This window comes from Macaca mulatta, chromosome 2 (assembly GCF_049350105.2).
Source record: "Macaca mulatta isolate MMU2019108-1 chromosome 2, T2T-MMU8v2.0, whole genome shotgun sequence".
Taxonomy (NCBI): Eukaryota; Metazoa; Chordata; class Mammalia; order Primates; family Cercopithecidae; genus Macaca; species Macaca mulatta.
Genome location: NC_133407.1, coordinates 152,927,844 through 152,947,606, shown reverse-complemented (window position 1 = coordinate 152,947,606; position 19,763 = coordinate 152,927,844). Strand labels below are relative to the sequence as shown.

The 19,763-nt window shown below is 52.5% G+C and overlaps 1 protein-coding gene and 1 long non-coding RNA gene across 11 annotated transcripts; one reads left to right on the top strand and one right to left on the bottom strand.

The window, feature by feature from the left end:
* Positions 1-888: 888 nt before the first annotated feature.
* On the bottom strand, positions 889-19,762 carry TMEM43 (transmembrane protein 43). 10 transcript variants are annotated; one of them, XM_077993526.1, is made up of 12 exons: positions 19,580-19,762; positions 15,280-15,429; positions 13,781-13,915; positions 13,069-13,163; positions 12,160-12,209; positions 11,820-11,892; positions 10,943-11,013; positions 9,663-9,784; positions 9,321-9,395; positions 8,651-8,752; positions 5,278-5,395; positions 889-2,994 (listed from the first exon to the last, which is right to left on the bottom strand). In XM_077993526.1, the coding sequence occupies exons 1-12, from the start codon at positions 19,589-19,591 to the stop codon at positions 2,792-2,794; spliced, it is 1,206 nt and encodes a 401-aa protein (XP_077849652.1). In that variant the 5' UTR covers positions 19,592-19,762; the 3' UTR covers positions 889-2,791. The 10 variants fall into 10 exon arrangements, with proteins under 10 accessions (XP_077849652.1, XP_077849653.1, XP_077849656.1 ...); XM_077993527.1 differs by having other exon boundaries at positions 5,278-5,392; XM_077993530.1 differs by having other exon boundaries at positions 889-3,031; positions 5,199-5,395; positions 11,820-11,889.
* LOC144339315 (uncharacterized) lies at positions 10,544-13,198 on the top strand. Its single transcript, XR_013414221.1, has 2 exons — positions 10,544-10,680; positions 13,045-13,198. It is a non-coding gene; the product is annotated as an uncharacterized LOC144339315 (long non-coding RNA).
* Position 19,763: the final 1 nt, after the last annotated feature.

Sequence of the window (19,763 nt, the reverse complement as noted above, 5' to 3'; positions counted from 1 at the left end):
TAATATTATTTTTTGAGACAGGGTTCCACTGTGTTGCCCAGGCTGGAGTGCACTGGTGTGATCTCAGCTGACTGCAGCCTCCCCCTCCAGGCCTCAAGCAATCCTCTCACCTCAGCCTCCTGAGTAGCTGGGACCACAGGCATGCACCATCACGCTTCCCTTTCTGGGGTTTTGGATGATGGCATTGCCATGTCTGCAGAAATAACTTCAGGCATGTGTCAGCTACTAGGAGGCATTATGGAAATGAAATAGGTTCTGAGAAACAGAAGAGTAGGTTTGGGAAAGTTACCACTCACCTGCTTGTAAAAAATAAAGCACTCAAACTGCTAGCATCAGAGTGGGCAGTTAGCAGCCTGCCTTCAGAACAGGAAGCAAAATGAAAGAAAAATGAATGCCGCATGCGTCAGGCATTCTATTGGCTTTGTCTCATTTGGCCCTCACAACAACCTTGTGAGGTGGACGAGTGTTGTTCCCATTGTATTGTTGAGGGAACAGACTCAGATCTTTGATTTGCCCAACATCACAGCCAGTATGTAGCAATCTTTGGCTCAGAACTCAGGTCTGCATGCCAACTCAGGATGCTTTTGGCAGTGGAGCACACTGCTGCCCCTTCCACTTCTTCTAGCACATGCTGAAGATGCATGAAGCCTGAGTCATTCATTTTAAATCAAGCCAAAACAAAGTAGGCTTCAGTATGGAAGGCATCTGAGTGCTAGAGATACTGAGTTGCCCTTAAAAAAGAAATTAACCACTAAAAGCTCCAATTTCCACAATATTCAGTTCTTAATAAATCCTATGGCTGAATTCTTTATAGAAATTTCATAAAGAATGACAAAAAAAAAAATCTGAAACTAAAAACAGGATGTTTGTCAAAGTCCCACACCAGAAGATATTTAGAAATTTATTTCAAAATTTTTAACCAAAAATACAATGATATTACAAATTTGGTTTTCCAAAGCTTTCAAATTTTTCTTAACATTATTTTTCTCTTTAAGAACACTTTTGAAGTTGGCAGTAATTTAAAATCCTTATTAGAAAAAAATTAAACCAAAGCCCAAGGATTTTGCATTTAGTCATCATCTAGGTATACTGCGTGTTTTCCAAAAGCATCCTTTAAGAGTTTGGAGATTGGATGAAATTGTTCACGTAATATTGCTCACGTAATAAGCAGTTAGTGAATACTACTGTATCCTAAACCCAGATAAGTCATCTTGGGCTGGCTGTGTTTTTCATGTGAAGAAACTCATTTATAGCACAGGCACCCGAGGCCAGTAGAGATGGTTACAGATCACTGGTTTCAGAAGTTCTGACCCCCTTATTCAGCTACCAAATACTTAGTTGCTAAAGGAATTACTTCCAGCAGGCACAAAACGGTTTCTGAATATGACAGAAAGGGTATACAAAGAATCATTTAAGGCATCTTGGTTACAACATACTTTTAATGGTGCGAGAGTAGTTGGGGAACTCAGAAATTCTGTGACTTAGGTGTGGGTGGATCTTATTTAGGAGGACTAAAGCTATGGACACAACACATGAAAGGACTACTCAGAAGCAGCCATAGGAGGCCCAGGTGCCCATGTCGAAAGTACTCCCGGGTGAAAGCAGCCAGGCAGGCATGGGCACTGTACAGCAAGCCTCAGGCCTCAGTTCTTGATTGTGGTTGACTGGGGGTCACCATGAAGGTGCCCATTTAGTATAAAGCTTCCAACCTTTTCTCTTAATCTTTTCTTTAATCTTTTAAACCATCTTCAAGTGCACAGGGGAGTTCCTGATGCCAGAGGATGAAAGCAGCTGCTTTCTCCACCCTCTCCTCCCAGAGTGAAAACAAATCCTTTCGCTAATACTTGTTTCAAAAGCATCCGTTGTAAAGCTTCTCAGTGACACAGAATACTGAAAGGTAATTTTTTATCAGTCAAACCACATACCCAATTTAACACCTTTCGGTGCTCTGAATTCAACTGACAGACTGAAGGGTGTTTCCTGGAACAGTCTGAAATATTAATCATTCAAGTGTTTTTTTTGTTGTTTTAAAATCTTATTTCAGAAAACTTCCTCTTAGGGTAGGAAAGTACATACAAAGCAGCAAAGTAATGAAGAAAACCTCAAATAGGACCTTCAGATATCCCACACACTACAAAGATTCTACCAAGCCATAAGATAAGTGTGAAGCCCAACGTACGTCCAGCTTTTCTCCTCACGACATCTTCAGTGTTTCTTCTCTTTTAAACACCAAACCAGGTTCCAGCCACAGACTATGTTTTGGGTGTACCTGCTTTGTGGGGTCCATGCCCAGTGTGTCTGCTGGTGACCCAGGACTCAGCAGTAATGACTAACGGCCGCCCTTCAGGATCACAGAAGTGCTTGGTGGTGGCGGCAAAGCCTGGCACTTGTGTGCAGTGATGAGAAGCAGCACACGGCAAGGCTGAGCCCTTTATCAGCAGGCCTCCTTAGAGCGTGTCTGCGTCGTCAGCTGCCAGTGGGCTGAGTGGCTGGCCATACGCACTCAGTCCAAGAGAGAGGAAGGAAACAGCAGGAGAAGCTGTCAGGTGGCCATTCATGAGCTGCTGCTGCCCACCAAAGCTGCTTACTGGCAAGAAGAGGTGTGGGGAAGACATGAGCTGGTGAACACCAACCCAGCGCACATGCTGCCAAGTCTGGCCCCTGAAGAGGAGAGAGGGTGCAGAGTCCAAAACCAACCGGAGCTCCTGCTCTGGCATGGAGCTGGGTCAGAGGTGAGGGACGACCTGGATCCTAGGGCTCACGCAGGTGTCGGGCGGGTGCCAGGGTCTTTTCACTCCAACTTTTTGGCCGACACCCGTGTCCGAGCAACAATGATGGGCACCAGCGCCAGGCCGGCAATGAGGAGGGCCCATAGGGGCCGGTAGAAGAGCCAGCCAGCCGCCACGGTCAACAGGGTCAGCGAGGTGGCCATGCAGAAGGCAAAGGCTTTCAGGCCAATGTTGACCAAGTCTCGAAAGACAGGAAACCAGTCCACTGTGGAAAGGAGAAAGGTGATGAGGTGCCACCCACTCTACACCTCACCAGCTCAGCAGATCGCTCCTGTCCCTAGGTGAGGATGGGCCCCTGTTGCTACGTGCGTGAGGAGGGGAGCGGGTCAGTGGGGTGGAAGGCAAGGAGCCTCGTTCTGAGAGCTAAGGGAGCACAGGAGTCTCTGCTATGAGCTGCGTGGCTGGGCACATTGAGCCACCCACTCTACCCTGCTCCGGGGAGAGGATGTGGCAGTGCTTTGTAAACTTTAATACTATATGTGGAGAGCAGTCTGAGGCCAGCATAAAGACATTTGCCTGTAATGCTGGAAATACCCTGGGTCCTGCACACTCATACAAGAGGCTGTGGATGGAGCCTCCTGTGCCTATTTGGGCCTCTCAGCCATTCCTAGAGGTGTTGGTTCATTCATGCAGCAGGATGTTACTGATTATTTATGTGCCCAGCACTGAACCGGCAGGTACTAGAGGAAATAAATTAGCCTAAGCATTGGCCTCTCCTCAAGGATCTCACAAACTATTGGTCCAATAGGAGAAAGCCCAGAATCCAGCTAAATTCGTAATTACCCTATTCTTGCCTTGTATGACCTCTCCAGGTTGGCATTCCATAGCTGATGTCCACTCAGGGAATCTTTGCTCAGTTCCCGGGCCACCAGTGGTCTGGAATCACTGGGTTTGCAGAGCAAGCCCTGGTGCCCACCATACCTGCAGCACACCCTGCAAGCCACCACCTGGCCTCATCCTGGTCTGTTCCCATACAGCACTGCTACTCAGCCCTTATAATAAGCAAAGTTCATGTTTCTGAATGTTGCCTATGTGTTAGACACCACGCGCACCATCTCATGAAGCGCTCATGCCCACCCCGTAAGGTAGGTACTCTTCTTAACTCCATTTTGCCCACGGGGTCACTGAGGCTCAGGGAATTAAGAAACTCACCCCAAGTCCTCCTGTTAGAAAGTGCCAGAACCAGGATTTGAACTCAAGACTGTCTGGGCCCAGAGCCTGGGCTCTGAGCCGCTGCTCTAATCCTTGTCTGTCTCTCTTGCTGTGGAGTCTTACACGTGGCGGTCAGTATTTATCAAACGCATGGGGGAGTGTGCGCTTCCCTGCTGCACTAGCGACTCACCCCACCCACCCTGGGGGTCCCTCCATGCTCTAAGTCTGTCCTGAGTCTGGCTCATTCCAGACATAGGGTGAATTGGGATCACAGACGTCAGAGATCCAAAGAAGGGCCCACTGAGACAGACACGAGGAAACCAAGGCTCCAGAAGGGAACTGGTCTGCCCAAGGTCACATAGGCAAGAAAGAGGATTCCGCTTAAATGCTGATGTCTCCCTAATGTGCCCACCATGTCACTAGTCTTTCTGAGCACAATTCAGCTGTCCAAAGAAAGGCTCAAGGAAAGAGTCCTTCCCTTCCCGAGCCTGTTTTCCCAACTATAAACAAAGGAGGTGGTCCCCCCGGCTCAGACAGCCCGAGATGTGCAGCCAGACCTCTTCTGACTTGTACATCCTGAGTGGGGAAGAGGTTTCTGTTGGCACCCAGAAAAGGCGTGACCCAAACATGTGACTGGAAGGGATACACACCAGGGAAAGGCTTGGATGGAGAGTCCTCTGAGGAACCCCATCCTCCTGGGCCCAGAACGTACTTAGTCACCCTGGGCACTCAGATCCCGAACCACACTGGGCCACAGGACTCCTACTGAGCTCGCTGGTGCCAACCTCAGGCCAAGGAGCGGCCCAGAACTCTCCTTCATGCTCCGGACTTGCTGGCTGCCCAAATCTAGCCCAGGTTTTAGAGTGAGGAAGGAAGCATGATAGTTTTGGGTGTTTCCTATTTGCCACATTCATAAAACTCTGCATGTGAGGGGTGAGGTGACTGAAGCTGAGGTGGGAAGGGAATGGCCAAGCACCCAGAGCTTGGACGTGACAGATTTCAAATGCAGGTCTGACAGGCTCCCATGTGGTATCAATTGTGGATCAAAGGAATGAGCAAATGAGCGAGCCAGGGGATGGACGAACCTTCAGGCTGTGGAGTGAGACCAGTGCCCCAGAGTCAGCCCCACCCAGCCTCACCCCTGGCAGCTCCTGCCCTCAGCCTGCCTTCCTCTGCTCCCTCATCCCAAGGCTATGGAGCGGAGATACAGAGATGAGCCAAATGCTTGGTCTCTGTGCAGGGGCCATCCCATCAGGCCGGAAGGGCTGAGATGATGCGACAGGCAGAGGCCAGTGGGGGTGCAGGAGGGAGGGCAGTGACCCACCCTGACACCTACCCAGGGTGTAGAGGATGCGTGTCATAAGGTTGAGGCCCATGAACATGGCCATCCAGCCAGCTGCCCGCAGGCCCCAGGTCTTCATGGAGTTGCTCCTTAGTTCTCTATGAAACACCTCCTGCAGGACAAGGTGGGGCAGGTCAGGATGCTGAGGGCCAGCGGTGTACCCAGTCGGCAGGGCAGGTGCTGAGGGGGCTGGACCAACTCGGGAGCTGTTGGCCATTTCCGAACAGGCCAGAGGGAGGTGGGGCAAGCCTCCTATAGGGGTAAGTCATTCTGCCCATCTGGCAGAGCACAGGGCAAGGCATGAGATCTCTGGAAGGTACTGGCCCTCCTCAGCTCAGAGGCTGCCAGCACCTGGAGCCCTCAGCCCACAGTCTCACCTGGAATGAGCAGGACCCTCCCCACCACCCCTGAGCAGGTCTGAGTGTGCCTGCTGGGCAGCATGCTCCGTGCTATGTGTGTGATCTGTTTAATCGTGGACCCTCTGCAGATGGCCTGGGACACCGCACCCGCCTTCTCAGGCTCCATCGCTGTCGCTGTCCCTCTTCCTGTCTGTTAAGACGCTGCAGTTCTTTAGCTGCTTCAGTCCATACTTTCCCCCCGAACATCCCATCTGCTTCCTTGGCCTCCATACGCTGTGACCCTCCAATTTAAAGCTGGAGCTCTGGCCCTCTCCTGGGCCTCACAAACCTGTGGCTCCCACCACCTCCTCGACATTTCCACTTGACATCTCGGCCTGTCCAGCACTGACACTGGTGCCTTCTCCATCTCAGCACATGGCACACCCACCCACCCACTCACATCTAGGGGAAAAGACATGGCCTGCTCCTCCCCCATCACCTCATCCAGTCCAGGTCACATATTCCCGAGTCTCTCGCCACCATCTGCCTGCAGGAGCCTTACTGGCCCTGCTTCTATCACCCCACTCCGTGTTCTCCACACAGCCACCTGCCAGAGCCCTGCCACATCCCCCCAACACCAACCCTGCTGCTGGTGCCCTGACCCCGCTGGCTGCTGTTCCCAGTTCAGGTCGAGCGTCCTCTCCCCTCTGTGTATCTGTGCATGGGTTTGCTCTGCCTACAGCGATTGCCTGCAGTCATGCCTGGCCAGCTTCCTACATAGTCTTCCAGCTTTGCTCGAACCCCATTTCTTCAGAGGGCTTTCCTTGACCCTCTAATCTGAATCGGGCCCTCTCTCAGAGTCCGTAACAAAAACAGGTCACACTGATCCTTATCTGATACTGTCCTAAGTGTTTTACAAGTATTATTTAATTCTCAGATTCACTCAGTGAGGTAGGAATACTTACCTCCAATTTATAGACGAGAAAACTGAGGCTCTGAGAGGGCACATAAGTCATGTGCCCAAGGTCTCACCTCAAGCAGTTAACTAAACGCTACATTTCCAAGAGCAGGGAGCATGTCTGTGAAGTACCTGGTGTTCAATGAAAACTTTCTGAATGAATGAATAATCCTCAACAACCAAACCAGTTAGGGATGATGTGACTATTACTAATAGTACTTAAACATTTTCCCCTTCACGAATGAGGAAACAGGCTGAGAGATCAGCACCAGCTCAAGGTCCTGTAGCAGGTGGGAGGCAGCGCCAGGGCCATCTGCAGTGTGCCTGCTGGGGCAGCTGTACTCTCCTGCCCCTGGGACTGGAATTGGGGCATCCTGATTTTTGCCCTGAGCTGTCTGCCTGGCTCTGGGCCTTTTCTTCCACTTGACAGAGACCCCAGACCTTGTGTGGGGGTGGGGTCCGGGCTGGGGGAAGACAGGGCTTTGGGATGCTAAGCAGCAGGAGGCCCCGGGAGTGAGGAGGCCACCTGAGCATCTGCACTGCAAGGCCTTCCTTTCTGGGGCATTACCTAAGCCATGGGCCCTATCCACTCCTCTCTGGAGGGGTGGCTCTGTGAGCTGGGCCTCAGCCCTGGGAGAGAGAGCAAGGCCTGGACTGGGCCTCCTAATTTTAGAAACTCACTGGGGACCCTCAGCTGCTGGTGAAGGGTGACTCATGGCCTTTTAGGCTGGGAGGTGGCAGCCCTACCCTGAGGCTGGTAACTGGGCTCCTGGGCAACAGCCTGACCACAACCTAGCCCTGGCCAGGTACCAGGAGTGGGTGAGGCCCAAGCACCACCGCGGGCTGGAGGTTAATGGGACAGATGGTTACTGACGATCTAATAACAGGAACAAAAAGTCACAGCTAACCCCTGATGCCTGGCTGCTGCCTTGCCCCTTTCTCGCCCTTCTGGAATGAAAACTCTGACAGTCCTGGTTAAGGCAGGTATAGAGTGCCCCACCAGGGGTTATCTGTGTTCATCAACAACAGAAAAACTAAAGACTTGATTTTTCTGCTGCAAAGAAGGATTGCCTGCCTAGAGAAGACAGGCTAACTTTTAAGACATAGAACTGAACTAATCAGCACATCTTGGCACCCCTTCTCCTTGGGACCCGGGGGAGGTATAGCCCTCCCAGTGTAAATACAGTGGGAGAGGGATACTGAGGTAGCTGAGGCCCAAAACCCTTCCCTGCCCTCCTGATGTTCTGGAAGGACACAGACCATGGTGGAGCCCCCCCATCCACTCCCTCTCCCTGCTCTGGGCTGTGGCCACAGCACTCCAGGTGCCCCCTGAAAAGGTGAACCCTTTTGTGCCTGGACTGGGCTGTTCTTGCTGGAACTACTGACTGACCACTGATTCTTCCAGGGTTAACCCCTTCTCGTCAGCAAAACTCACTTGTCAGAGGCCCTGCTTGATCACTGTAGAAATGGATGTCCTATTCTGATGTCCACTGGTATCAGAGCACCTGTTCTCTTTCCAACACTCGGCACAATGCATCAGTACTTACGAGCTTCTGTCACTCTCACTCCTCTACTGGACAGTCTGTGAGGCAGAGTGAGTTTAGTGCCTAGCACAGTCCTACACACTGAGGGTTCATGACAGACTCAGCATCCCCAATCCAAAAACCCAAACGCTGAAATGCTCCAAAATCCAAAACTTTCTGAATACCAAAATGACGCCACAAGTGGAAATCCCACACTTGACCATATGTGACGGGTTGCATTGTATAAAATCACCTTCAGGCGATGTGTACAAAGTACACATGAAACATAAATAGATTCTGTGTTTAGACTTGGTTCTCATCCCCAAAAGATCTCATTATGTTATACAAATATCTGCAAATCCCAAAAAATCTGGAATCTGAAACACTCCTGGTCAAACACTTTGATGAGGGATAGTCAACATTCCGCTATTTCTTCTTGCCTCATTCACTGGCTATGACCCCTGGTAGTGTGATCTTATTAAATAACCACTGGAAGGAAGGAAGGACATGCTTGTTCCCCCACTGTACGAGTGGGGCACAGTACTCACCTCTGCTGAGAAGTCCCCATGGTGCAGGAGCAGTAAGGTATCCCCAGACTTGGTGGAGAATGGGACTAGCTGGTCACCCCGCTGTCGGGCAATCACAGTGACCTGCACAGAGGATTTGGCGTTAGAGCTGAGGGGTGACCAGCAGGAGACGCACCCCCAAGAGCCATGGCCCACCCTCCCGGGACCGGGTGCCAGCTGGGGAAGTGAGAGCACAGAGACCCTGGGGCTTCTCTCTCTATATGTCCACCTGGGGTGTATCAGCCCCGCAGCTCTGGCTGAGCTGCTGCATTCAAAGCTCCAGGCAGTACCTTGGGCAGCGGGCAGAGCAGGGGCTGGGGCGGGACTGCACACAGGCCAGGAACGCAAGACCAATTACTGACAGATCAAAACGGGCTTGAGGAGAGGGTCTGCATGTGACTGGAACACCTGTCATAAGGCGCGACTGTGAGACCCCTTTGGAGCTGCCCTTCTTAACGTGGGGTCCATGGATGGCTGTGGGGACATGGAGCTCTGAAACTGCTCAGAAGCATGCCTGGCTGAGAGTGCGTGCAAGCGTGTGCTTTCCCCAGGGGAAAGGGAGTCCAGGTGCTCCTGACATTGACCAAGCTGTCTTTGTCCGGGGCAGTCGTGAGGCTCTGACTTAGTGTCTGCCCCTGGGAAGCCAGGTTACCATGTGAGCCGGGCCCAGGTCAGGGTCATCGCCGCTCAGTCCAGCATAGGAAAAGGAGACGCGCAAGTCTCCCACCTGGGGGTGGAAGAGAAGCAGGGAGAGTGAGGCAGGGAGTAGCTGACCTAGGCCCAGGTCCAGGATGCCTCGGCCACGCCCCTCAGGCTCTTCTCCCACCTCCACACCCGTGCCCAGGCTGTGCTGTCGCCCAGAAGGCCTCTCCCACTTCAGCTGCACTTGGCCAAGTGCAGCTGTGCATGCAACTGAACTGAATCTGCCTGGTGCAGGAACCTGATCCTAGGGCCCCGACCCTCCTATTTGGAGAGCCCAAGCCTCTCCGCATACCTCCGGATACTTGGGATTTTCGCTGTGGTAGAAAAAGTCTCCACGGCGAATGATGTCCACGTGAGGGTCCTCCAGCTTAGACAGGCTCAGGGGCTTGAAGTTGTCAACTTTGTCGATGAGGCCTGAGGGGACCAGAGTGGTTAGAAACCCAGTGGACTAGGTGAAAACCTCAATCTGCAAAGTCCCTGGCCTGACCCCCTTCCCCCGCGCCCTTGAAGCCTGCACACGTGGCGCTCCCGCCTCCGGTGCCTCTTTCTGATCTGTCTCGTCCACGGCTTCCCCTGGGTTAGACCATCTCCTCCAGGAAGCTTTCCCTGTGCCCTCTCCCACCAAGTCAGAGTGACCACAGCACTGGGAGTGGCCTTAGCCCTTTTCCCTTCCATCAAGGTTACGGCCATCCACGTCCAAGCCTGACTTGCCTCCTGGGTTGAGAGCTACTTGAGGGCAGGCCCAGCTGGCACAGCAGGCACCATCCAGCAACAAAGCAGACCCAGGCCAGGCTCAGGATCCCCCAGCCTCCCCAGGGCTATCTGGACCCTTGGTATCTTCTCCCACCTTCACGGGTCAGGCCCAGGAACAGACCCCAGGGTTACTCCGGCCCATGGTGCCGGCCCATGGAAGTTCCCTGGAGCTTCCTACCCTCTTGCCTAGACCCCTGCCAGCCTGTCGTGCCCCACCCACCGCTGTCAGATATCTCTTGCATGGACTTTACACCCCTCACTAGCCCCTCCCAGAGCATTCCATCCCCTGACCATCTTACTGGCACAGCCCAGACCATTGCTGAACAAGGCCTGCTCTCTAGCCACACACTCTCCGGCCCACCTTATCCCTTGCAAGCTTCTCTTTGGAGTCAATGGGGGGTGCCTGTGATGAGCTAGTGACTTCCTGGCACAGGTGGGACTCAGAGGCGGAGGCCTAGACCGAGAGCACTGAGTCGCCCCATGTCTACTACTAGCCGGAGTCTGCTTGAGGAAGGAGTCTGCTTGAGGAAGGAAGGCAGACACCGGCACGCAGCAGGGTGAGGATGCATGCCTGAGTCATTCTCTGGAACAACCCAGGTTTCAGAGGAACCTGGTAGGATGGAGTGGGGAGGGGGTTTCTACATTAGCCCTTGCTCCCTGGGGATTCGCCTTCCCCTGGCCGCCCAAAGCATGGTGGTGGGAAAGGTATAGACTGATCCTGTGCCTTTAGCCATCTGAAGGCTGAGTGCTGGGAGCTCCGGCTGTGGGAGGGGCCTTGTGCTTCTGGCACAAGCTCCTCTGGAGAGGTCTGAGACTTACCTGGCGAGAGGAAAAATCTGCCAATTTGGACAAAGGGGGCTGTTGCCGTGAATGACTCCACTGCCATGGCACTGTGGGAGAGAGGAAGCTGTCAAGAGATGGGCACCAGTGTTGGAGCTGCCTGGGTCCCTTTGGGTTGTTTGTGCTGGGCAGGGTCCCCACCTGGGGGTTCCTGCAAGTCCAGATTAGCCCAGGCACAGCAGACATCTTTTCTTGTCCACCCCCAGGGCCCTTGTGCCCCCTCCCCCGGGCTGAGTGCCCTCACTCTGTCTCCTGTTCCCTGGAGCTTCCTACCCTCTTGCCTAGACCCCTGCCAGCCTGTCGTGCCCCACCCACCGCTGTCAGATATCTCTTGCATGGACTTTACACCCCTCACTAGCCCCTCCCAGAGCATTCCATCCCCTGACCATCTTACTGGCACAGCCCAGACCATTGCTGAACAAGGCCTGCTCTCTAGCCACACACAAGTGTTATGCCCACCTCACCACTGGCATGCCACGGAGCTAACCTCCCTCTGCTGAAATCCTGAGAAGCCTCAACAAATGCTGCTGCCTCTGGAAAGCCTGTCCTAATTGTCCTCCTACCCATGGCAAACCATTAACAAAATGCTTGCCTGGCTCCGTGTGTGCAAATCCCCTTAGATGCTTAGTGCAGGCCGTACATTTGTGACCTGTTTGTGGGGAGCTCGTTGGGGGTCAGGGGAGACGGGTCTCTGTGTTCCTGGTGCCCAGCACAGGGCTTGGTCTCAAAACCATGTCCCACATTTTCAACCCATGGAGCAGGATTAACTCAATCCTGTTATTCAGATAAAGAAACTGAGGCTGGAGACCTGTCAGTATAGACAAGGCTGCATTCAGGCCTGGGGCCTGGCTCTCACCTGGGGTTTTTGTGGCCAATCTCTCGGTCGAAGTTTTTGCTGTTGATGATTTCTGACCTCCATTCGGTGTCTGCTCGGGGAGAGGAAACAACTCAGAGCCTGGGTAGGAGTGGCACGTGGCTGATACCCACCAGCCCAGCTCCTCCCATCTCCCAGCCAAAGGGGTGGGTCAGGGAGCCTCACTGGATGGGTGGGAGAGCAGGACTCTGAAGACTGGCACCCAGGGATTCTGATGCCTGGTGCTGAATCCTTCTCATGGCCCAACTCACAGCCCTGCTGTCCAGCCACTGCTGTGGGCCCCCACCATGGGTAGAGACCACGTGAGGGGCCCAGTACTCACTGTAGGAGTACCTCGTCTCCTTCTTCACCTGCCCATCCTCAGTGTACTCCCTGCAGGGAAAGCAAGGCAGCCATGGGGGTTAGCCTCGTCGCCCTGGACGGTCTAACCTCTAAGCATCTGAGCCAGAAGCAACCTCAGGGCTACCAGATGCAGACTCCCCAGATGGGGGCAGATGCCTTCTCTACATCAGCCCCAAGATAGGGCACTCCCTCCTGACAGCCAGCCAGCTCCCGCCCTCGAAGGCGCTGCCTGGAGGAAAGCGCGCTCCCATCCTGAGCTGAAATCTACCCCCACTGGCCTTACACCACCAAGGGGCCCAGCTCTGCCCTTTGGGCTCAGAGATCTGGTTGCACCCTCTGCTCCGGGACAGCCCTGCGGGGGCTCCTGAAGCTGCCCTTCTCCTGCTCCTCCCGCCACCTCCCCACCCATCGGTCACAGTCCATGTGATTCAGGTGGGGCTCCAGGTGACCCCAGCCCTGGTCAATGAGAACCTGCCCCGGGACTCCTGTCAGAAATGATAAGTTGTAAGTGGAGAGAAGATGGGACCAACACAGCTGATGGGAAGGCGGAACACAGAGAGATGCAGTGGGGTCTCGGGGGTGACATGCTGATCCCATGACAGTGTTTCACGCCTGCTCCAAGTCATGCTTCAAGCTTGTGCATCTCTGGAACTTCCCAGATGTGGGAGTGACTCGATCCCCTTTTCCTCTTGGAGCCACTCTTCACTGGGTTGTTGCCACTTCCAAATCACTGGCTATTAATTTGGGGATAATTTCACACTTTTCTGATAGGAAGATGTTATCCTTGAATTTCAAAGGCATCAAAATGAAAGGTATCTGCATGTTATCCTGACACCTACACCTCACTCCTCCTTTACCCCAACAGAGTTTTCAGCCCCTGGCGCCTCACCTGGACTCCTCAGTTTCTACCCACTGGTACATCTCCACGTGCCTCCGCAGTTTCACAGCCGGAAGATGAACCCCATAGTTTGGATCAGACAAAAGCTTCAAACAGAATCAAAGAAACCAAAAAAATAAAAGATAAGATTCATGTCAGCCCAGAAAGCCTGGCTGAGGGGAAGCTGGACTGGAAGAGGAAGAAATAGAGAAGGGGACAAGGGTGGAGAGCCCTAGGCTGCTTTGCAGGGGAGGATCAAGGACACTGCCTATCCCAAGTTCTTCACACATAGCGCCCGTGACCCTCACAGTACAGGCCTGGGCTGCATGGCCCAATGGCATGGTGCCAACAGCGTACAGGGTGTTCAAATAACACGAAAGCTCTGGTGCCCAGGGTTGTTTTGTGGCTTTGCACTGGTCACACACGGTCATCACAATCATGAGAGCACCTCCTTGAGTGCCACCCTCTGTATCAAGATGTTAGTTATCTCATCTCACCAAATCCTCAAGGCTGGCCACAAGCTTGTTACTATTACCATCCCCATTTTATACATGAAGACACTGAGACTCAGGATAGACAAGTCCACACAGCTGCTGAGCGGTGGAGTCGGGAATCACACTCACGTGTGACCATCTCCAAGGCCCATGCTTTCAAATCCTCAGCCAGACAACATCCAGGATGAGCCCCGAGCCACTGGCAGGTCAGCATCCCCTGCCAAGCCTACCTTGGATGTCCGCAGGGCGCCAATGATATGCACCAGCCTTCCTTCATTCTCTGGCGCCACACTGTGGATGCTGTCAGGGGACACGACAAGCGAGAGCCCCTCGGCCAACGAGGTTGCCGTCTTCAACGCACGGCCCTGGGAGCAAAGGGGAGTGGGAATTTCAACAACTCAGGGGTGGCTCAACATGACTGTGCTTGTTGCAAAGTATCAGGGTAGGATGGGGCCTCAGGGAGCACTGAGACCCATCTCCCCACTGTACAGTTGGAAAACTGAGGTCTAGCAAGTGGAGAGTAAGGACTGGAACCCAGATTCCTGCTTTCCCAGGCAGACTTCTTCCCACTGCCCCACTGGTTCCCACTAGCCCCCACCAGTCTTAGCACTGCCCCAGTGGTGAGAACAGCTGGCGTTTCTGCTTGCCTGTCTCTTTCTCCCCATTTTTCTCTGCCTTCTTTTTCTTAATTTTATTTTTATGTTTAAATTTTTTGTAGATATGGGGTCTTGCTATGTTGCCCAGGTTGCTTTTGAACTTCTGGCCTCAAGCAATCCTCCCTCCTTGGCCTCCCGAAGTGCTGGGGTTATAGGCCTGAGCCACCATGCCTGGCTCTCCTCTCCCCTACTCAGTCCATGTGGTTTACCTAGGTAGATCTGAACCCCTGTTCAAATCATGTGACCCAGACCTTGCCAATCAGAACATGTGAGTGACCCCTGGCCACGGAGACTGATTCAGAGGACTGACAGCCAAGCCAGGACACTGAGAGATTGCCCTGTAACTGTTGCTAAATTGATTTAGAAATATGCTGTTGCATCATGAGGTCTTATTTTAAAAAAAGGAAAAAAAGAAAGAGAGAGGAGAGAGAGACAGAGAGAGAGGAGAGAGAGAGAGAGAAAAAAAAAGAGAAAAAGAAAGAAAGAAGAGAGAGAGGAAGGAAGGAAAGAAGGGAGGAAGGGAGGGAAGGGAAAGAAGGGATGGAAGGGAAGGAAGGGAAGGAAGATAAACAAATGGTTTTTCTCTTCCCTGGGCTAAGTGGGGGAGGAAGGGAGGGAAGGGAAAGAAGGGATGGAAGGGAAGGAAGGGAAGGAAGATAAACAAATGGTTTTTCTCTTCCCTGGGCTAAGTGGTTGGATGTAAGCCAGTTGCTGGGGCCACATTTACCATCACAGAGGAAGTGCCTGCCCAAGAAATACACCATAATAGAGAAAAACAGGCTAAAGATGAAGAAATGGAGACTCCTGGTGACCCAGCATGAACACCTGGATCCAACTACGCCTGAGGCAGGTGCTAAGCCCTGGATTTTCGGGTGTGTGAACTGATCTACTCCTTTTCCTGCTCACATCAGCTGTGGGATGCATCACAATGCAAAGAACTGTGATTAACTCAGTATCCTTCTTTCTCTTTTGTAAAATCTAGGCCCTTTATTACCAGCCTCTGGGTTCATAGCCTTTGCTCTCTGACATGGTAGGGACTCTCACTCTGCACAGGAAGACGCCAGACATTTTACCTCATTGGTGAAAATTAGGTAGAAGGAGAGCAGGAAGGTCATGAGCCCCACGACCATCCCACCCGAGGTCTCGCTCAGCCGCTCCAGGAAGCCTGGCTGGGAGCCGGTTGTAACTTTGACATGTTCTCTCCGGGTACTGGTACTGGAATACTGAAGAAAAAGAAACATAGTCACAGAAGGAAAATTAGTTTTTTAAAAATAAATGAAATTTGCTATTTATTTATACTCAGTTTTTTTTGTTTTGTTTTTAGTTTTAACTGTATGTGGTAAAAACACACAGATACTCAATGTGCAGTTTGGCTAGGTACAAAATATTTCCATCTCCCCAAAAAGTTTCTTTGTGCCCCTTTCCTGCCAACTCTCCCCCTCTCCACCAACCAGAGGTAACTGGTAGGGATGGGGAGAATCTGAATTTGAATTTCTCCCACTGTAGATTAGTTTTGTTTCTTCTAGAACTTGAGAAAAATGGAATCAGGGCACCAACTCCTTTCTGCCCAGCTTCTTGGACTCAGAGCACTGCTTTTGCAATTCGTCCACGTTGTGGTGTTTATCAGGAGTTTGTTCCTTTTCAGGGCTGAGTAGTATTCCATTTATGACTATACCACAATGTGCTGAATCATTCGTCAGTGGATGGGTATCTTGGCAGCTTCCAGGTTTTGGCTATTATGAATAACGCTGCTGTGAACATTCATACATGAACCTTTATGCAGACGTGTGCTTTCATCTCCTGTAGGAATATACCTAGGAGTACAACTGCTGGCTCACAGAGAAGATGTGTGTTTATGAAACTGCCAGGCTATTTTACAAAGAGGTTATTAGAGAGGTATTTTTAATTAAATTCAGCAAACAGTGGCTGAGCTTTCTGAGGGCAGTGCTAGCCCTTGTGGGGTCAGAAGTAGACAGTCTTAGGGCAGTGAGGTCACAACCATAAACAATACTAGAAGGTCATACAGAGTGTCTTGTGAGAGGGGTGGACTCAGTGCTCAAGGAGTGACCCCTTCCAGCTGGGGTATCAAGGCAGGCTCCCTGGAGGAGGGGGCATTTGAGTGGAATCTTAGAGACAGACCTTAGGGGAAGAGCATCCCTAAAGGGAGAACCATGTCAGCAGTGATGAAGAAGTAGGAAGTGGTCCTGGGGGAGCAGCTGCCTATCTGCTTTGGCTGGGTTGTGGGAGGGATGGAGGAAGAAAGGGCTTGGAGCTAGGCATTTCTGGGCAGGTTCACAGTGGGCCTCAAACTCAAGGGTGAGTGGATCAGGCTTTGGTCAATAACACAGGCATGATTTGGGGTGCATCCACTGCTGATCAAAAGCGTCATCGTCTAGGGCAGGATTCTGGAGCCAGAAGAACTGGGTTTGAATCTATGCTGTGCCACACACCAGCTACAGGGTCTTGGGCAAAAGCAATTTCACCACTTTGTGCTTTCCATTTCCTCTGTGCATAGGGTTGTGGTGAGAAGCAAAGAACATAGTTATTGGGGGGCTCAGGGCCGAGGCCTTGGTAAGCACTCTACACATGTTAGCTAGTGGGAATGTTACCAGATTTCTCTACAACTGATAGTGGGCTGGCACCAGGCTGGGAGTGAGCTGACAAAAGTCACAAAGATATAAAGTGGGGCCCAGCTAAGACAGTGCCCCATCCTGGCACTAGGGGCCAGAGGAGTGATTTGAGTCAGAGTCTCTGCTTGGACAAAGCTGATGTCACGTTCTGATTGTCTTTGAATATCACCAGCCAAGGCCTCCAGTGACCAGATGTCCATGAATCCAGAAGTCATCTTGACTTTCTATACCATTTGGAAACATTAAGGGAGGGAATCACCACAGGCAGGCAGGTGACCATCATAATGATGACAATGGCAAACACGCCGGTCTATCACAGGCCAGCCCACACGCAAGCCCAAAGAGCTGGATGCCATAACCACCCCATTTCACTGATAAGAAAATCGGGCTTGGGTTAAGTCATCTTCCCAGATCACACAGTTTCTAAGAGGAAGAGTTAGGATTCACATCTGGGCAGACTGGAGACTACTCTCCTATTACTCATTCCAGTCTGTGCTCCCCAGCTCTTGGGCTACAATGTGAGTTGAATGTTGGGTGCCGGCTGCAGGCAGCAACAGGAAAAGGAGGCGTGGCTTCCTCTTGGGCGTCCCCTCAGCCAGCATCAAGATAAGGGGCTCAAAGACAGCCTTGGAGGGAAGGAAGAGAGGTACAGGAGGGTGCCCCTCAGGCTAGGGGAGGGATGAGGTAGGCAGTGACATGACATACCCAGCCCACATTCTGAACCAAAATTCCCAGTAAACATGGAGGATCATAAAGGATCTATATATACACACATATTTATATATACATATATATTACATGTATACACACAAATGTAAACACACACACACACAGACATCCCCAGTGACACATCCCCTCCCAGTCCCAGCACTCAGGACTCAGAAGAAATGAGCAATGAGTGGTGGGAACAGAGGCTGACACATAAGCCCTGGAAATGAACAGAACTGGGTTCGATGCCCAGGTTCACCAATCACTTGCTGTGAAGCCTGGGTAAATTGCTCTACCTCTCTGATTCTGTTTACTCACTTATAAAGTAGAGAGGGGAATAGTACCTTCACCATCGGTACTGCTGCTGCTATACTGATTGAGAATTCTGTTGCCTCCCTACTCCATCCCACTATCTTCTTCCTCACCCAGCCTAGTGGCTGCTGTAAATGTATACCCAGCTACTGGATGAATCAACAAATGCTTGGCAGCAGAGGATACTCAAATGCATGTATGTTCCTTGGTGAGGGGCCAGGTCTCAATGTACCCAAGACGATCTCTATTCACTGGGACCATCTGTGCTCCCCTCTGCAATGACAGGCTAGTTTTCAAGTATTAGGTACCTACGACACACCAGGCACTGTGCTAAGCAGTCTCCCTTAAATGTCACAGTAACTGATCCATGAGGCTACATAAACCTGGAGAGATGAAAGCCACACATCTACTGGGTGGAAGAATCTGGATTGCCCCCAGGTCTCCCTAACTCCAAAGCCTGCCCTTTGCAGCATGCCAAGCTGGCCACAAGAGTTTGGGCAGGTGCCTTCCCCTGCTGGGGAAGTTCACCATCTGTAAAATATGGTGGTGGTGGTGATGGGAGCAGACAGAGTCCACATACTACAAACAGGCTGGTCTCCTGTCTGCCCTCTCTCCTGGCCGAGCCTGAGTCTCTCGGAATACCTCTGAGGCCTTTCTAGGTACACCATTCAAGGCTTCTAACCCTCCTGTGGGCCCAAAGTGTCCTGGGAGTGTAGATGATACTAACCCGAGACAGAGTGTACTAGGACTGTGGGTGATGCACACCCTGGCCTCTCAAGGGGTGTGGGAGGCAGAGAGGACGCTTGGGGACAGAGGCGGCGTCTGGAAATAGGGTGTGACAGGCAAGGGGAGAGCTGCTAGGACACTCTACCAAAGCAGGAGGGAGGGTGTGTCTGGGGCTGGCTGGGCTCCTAAGCAGGCCCTAGAAGCACTTTCACAGAGGAGGGGAGAAGTGAGTCACCAGCTTCTCCCACATCCAGCGCCCTGGTAGGAGGCGCTGCTTGGTGTGCTGAATGAATGTTGGGCTTAAATAGTTTCCCGAGAAAGGCTAGTTGCAGGGAGAAGAGGCCTTGAAGGAACAGCCCTCAGCCAGGCCTTCTCCAACCAAATCCTTGCTAGGAGGAGGAGGGGCCCCGACAGTAGAGAAATGCTCCCTCTCCCCCTAACTCCTTCGCTCCCAGCCCAGCCTAAGCTTTTTGCAGCATCACAGCCTCGGTTTACACAGCCTCCCTAGAGCGGGGAGCTCTCTGCCCGCCTGGACAGCCCTATCCGTCCATTGCTGGACAGCTCCACTTGGGCTGGGTCGCCTTCCTCCCTCCCAAGGGAATGGCCCCCTCTCTGAGCTCCCGTCCAGCTCTCATAATGCGCAACCTTGGGACGGCTTCAGGGCCCCAAGATACAGGAGGGAACTAGGAATGCAAGGAGGAGCCGCGGAGAGGCGTACAAGCAGATCGTAGTGCGGGAGCAACACCTCCGAGTCCGCCTCCGCACGAACGCCGAGGACTAGGCGGACCAAAGAACACGGACAAAAGAAGTCTGGACGGTTCGAGAGATTAACAGAGGGATGAGCTGGCGAAGGCACCGACACGGCGCGCAGAGGGAGATGCGGGCCCAGCCGCAGGGAGGAGCTCCAGACGGCGAAACGGACCCAGAGGGCCCCGGGGAAGAGCCCCAGGGCGACGGAGAAGCCTGGGTGTGGCCCGGCTGGCCAGGGGACACTCACATTCGCGGCCATGGTGGGACCCGGCTCGCTGCCGCCGCCTCGCGCTGTTCAGCTAGGAAGTGGGCTGACGACTGGAGCGCGGAGTCCAGCGGCCTCTTGCCAGCCCCAGCTTCGAAAATCCGCGTGGACTCCAAGACCAGGCGGGACTTACTGCAGTTACCGCCCCGTGTGCCCAGTGTTTCTG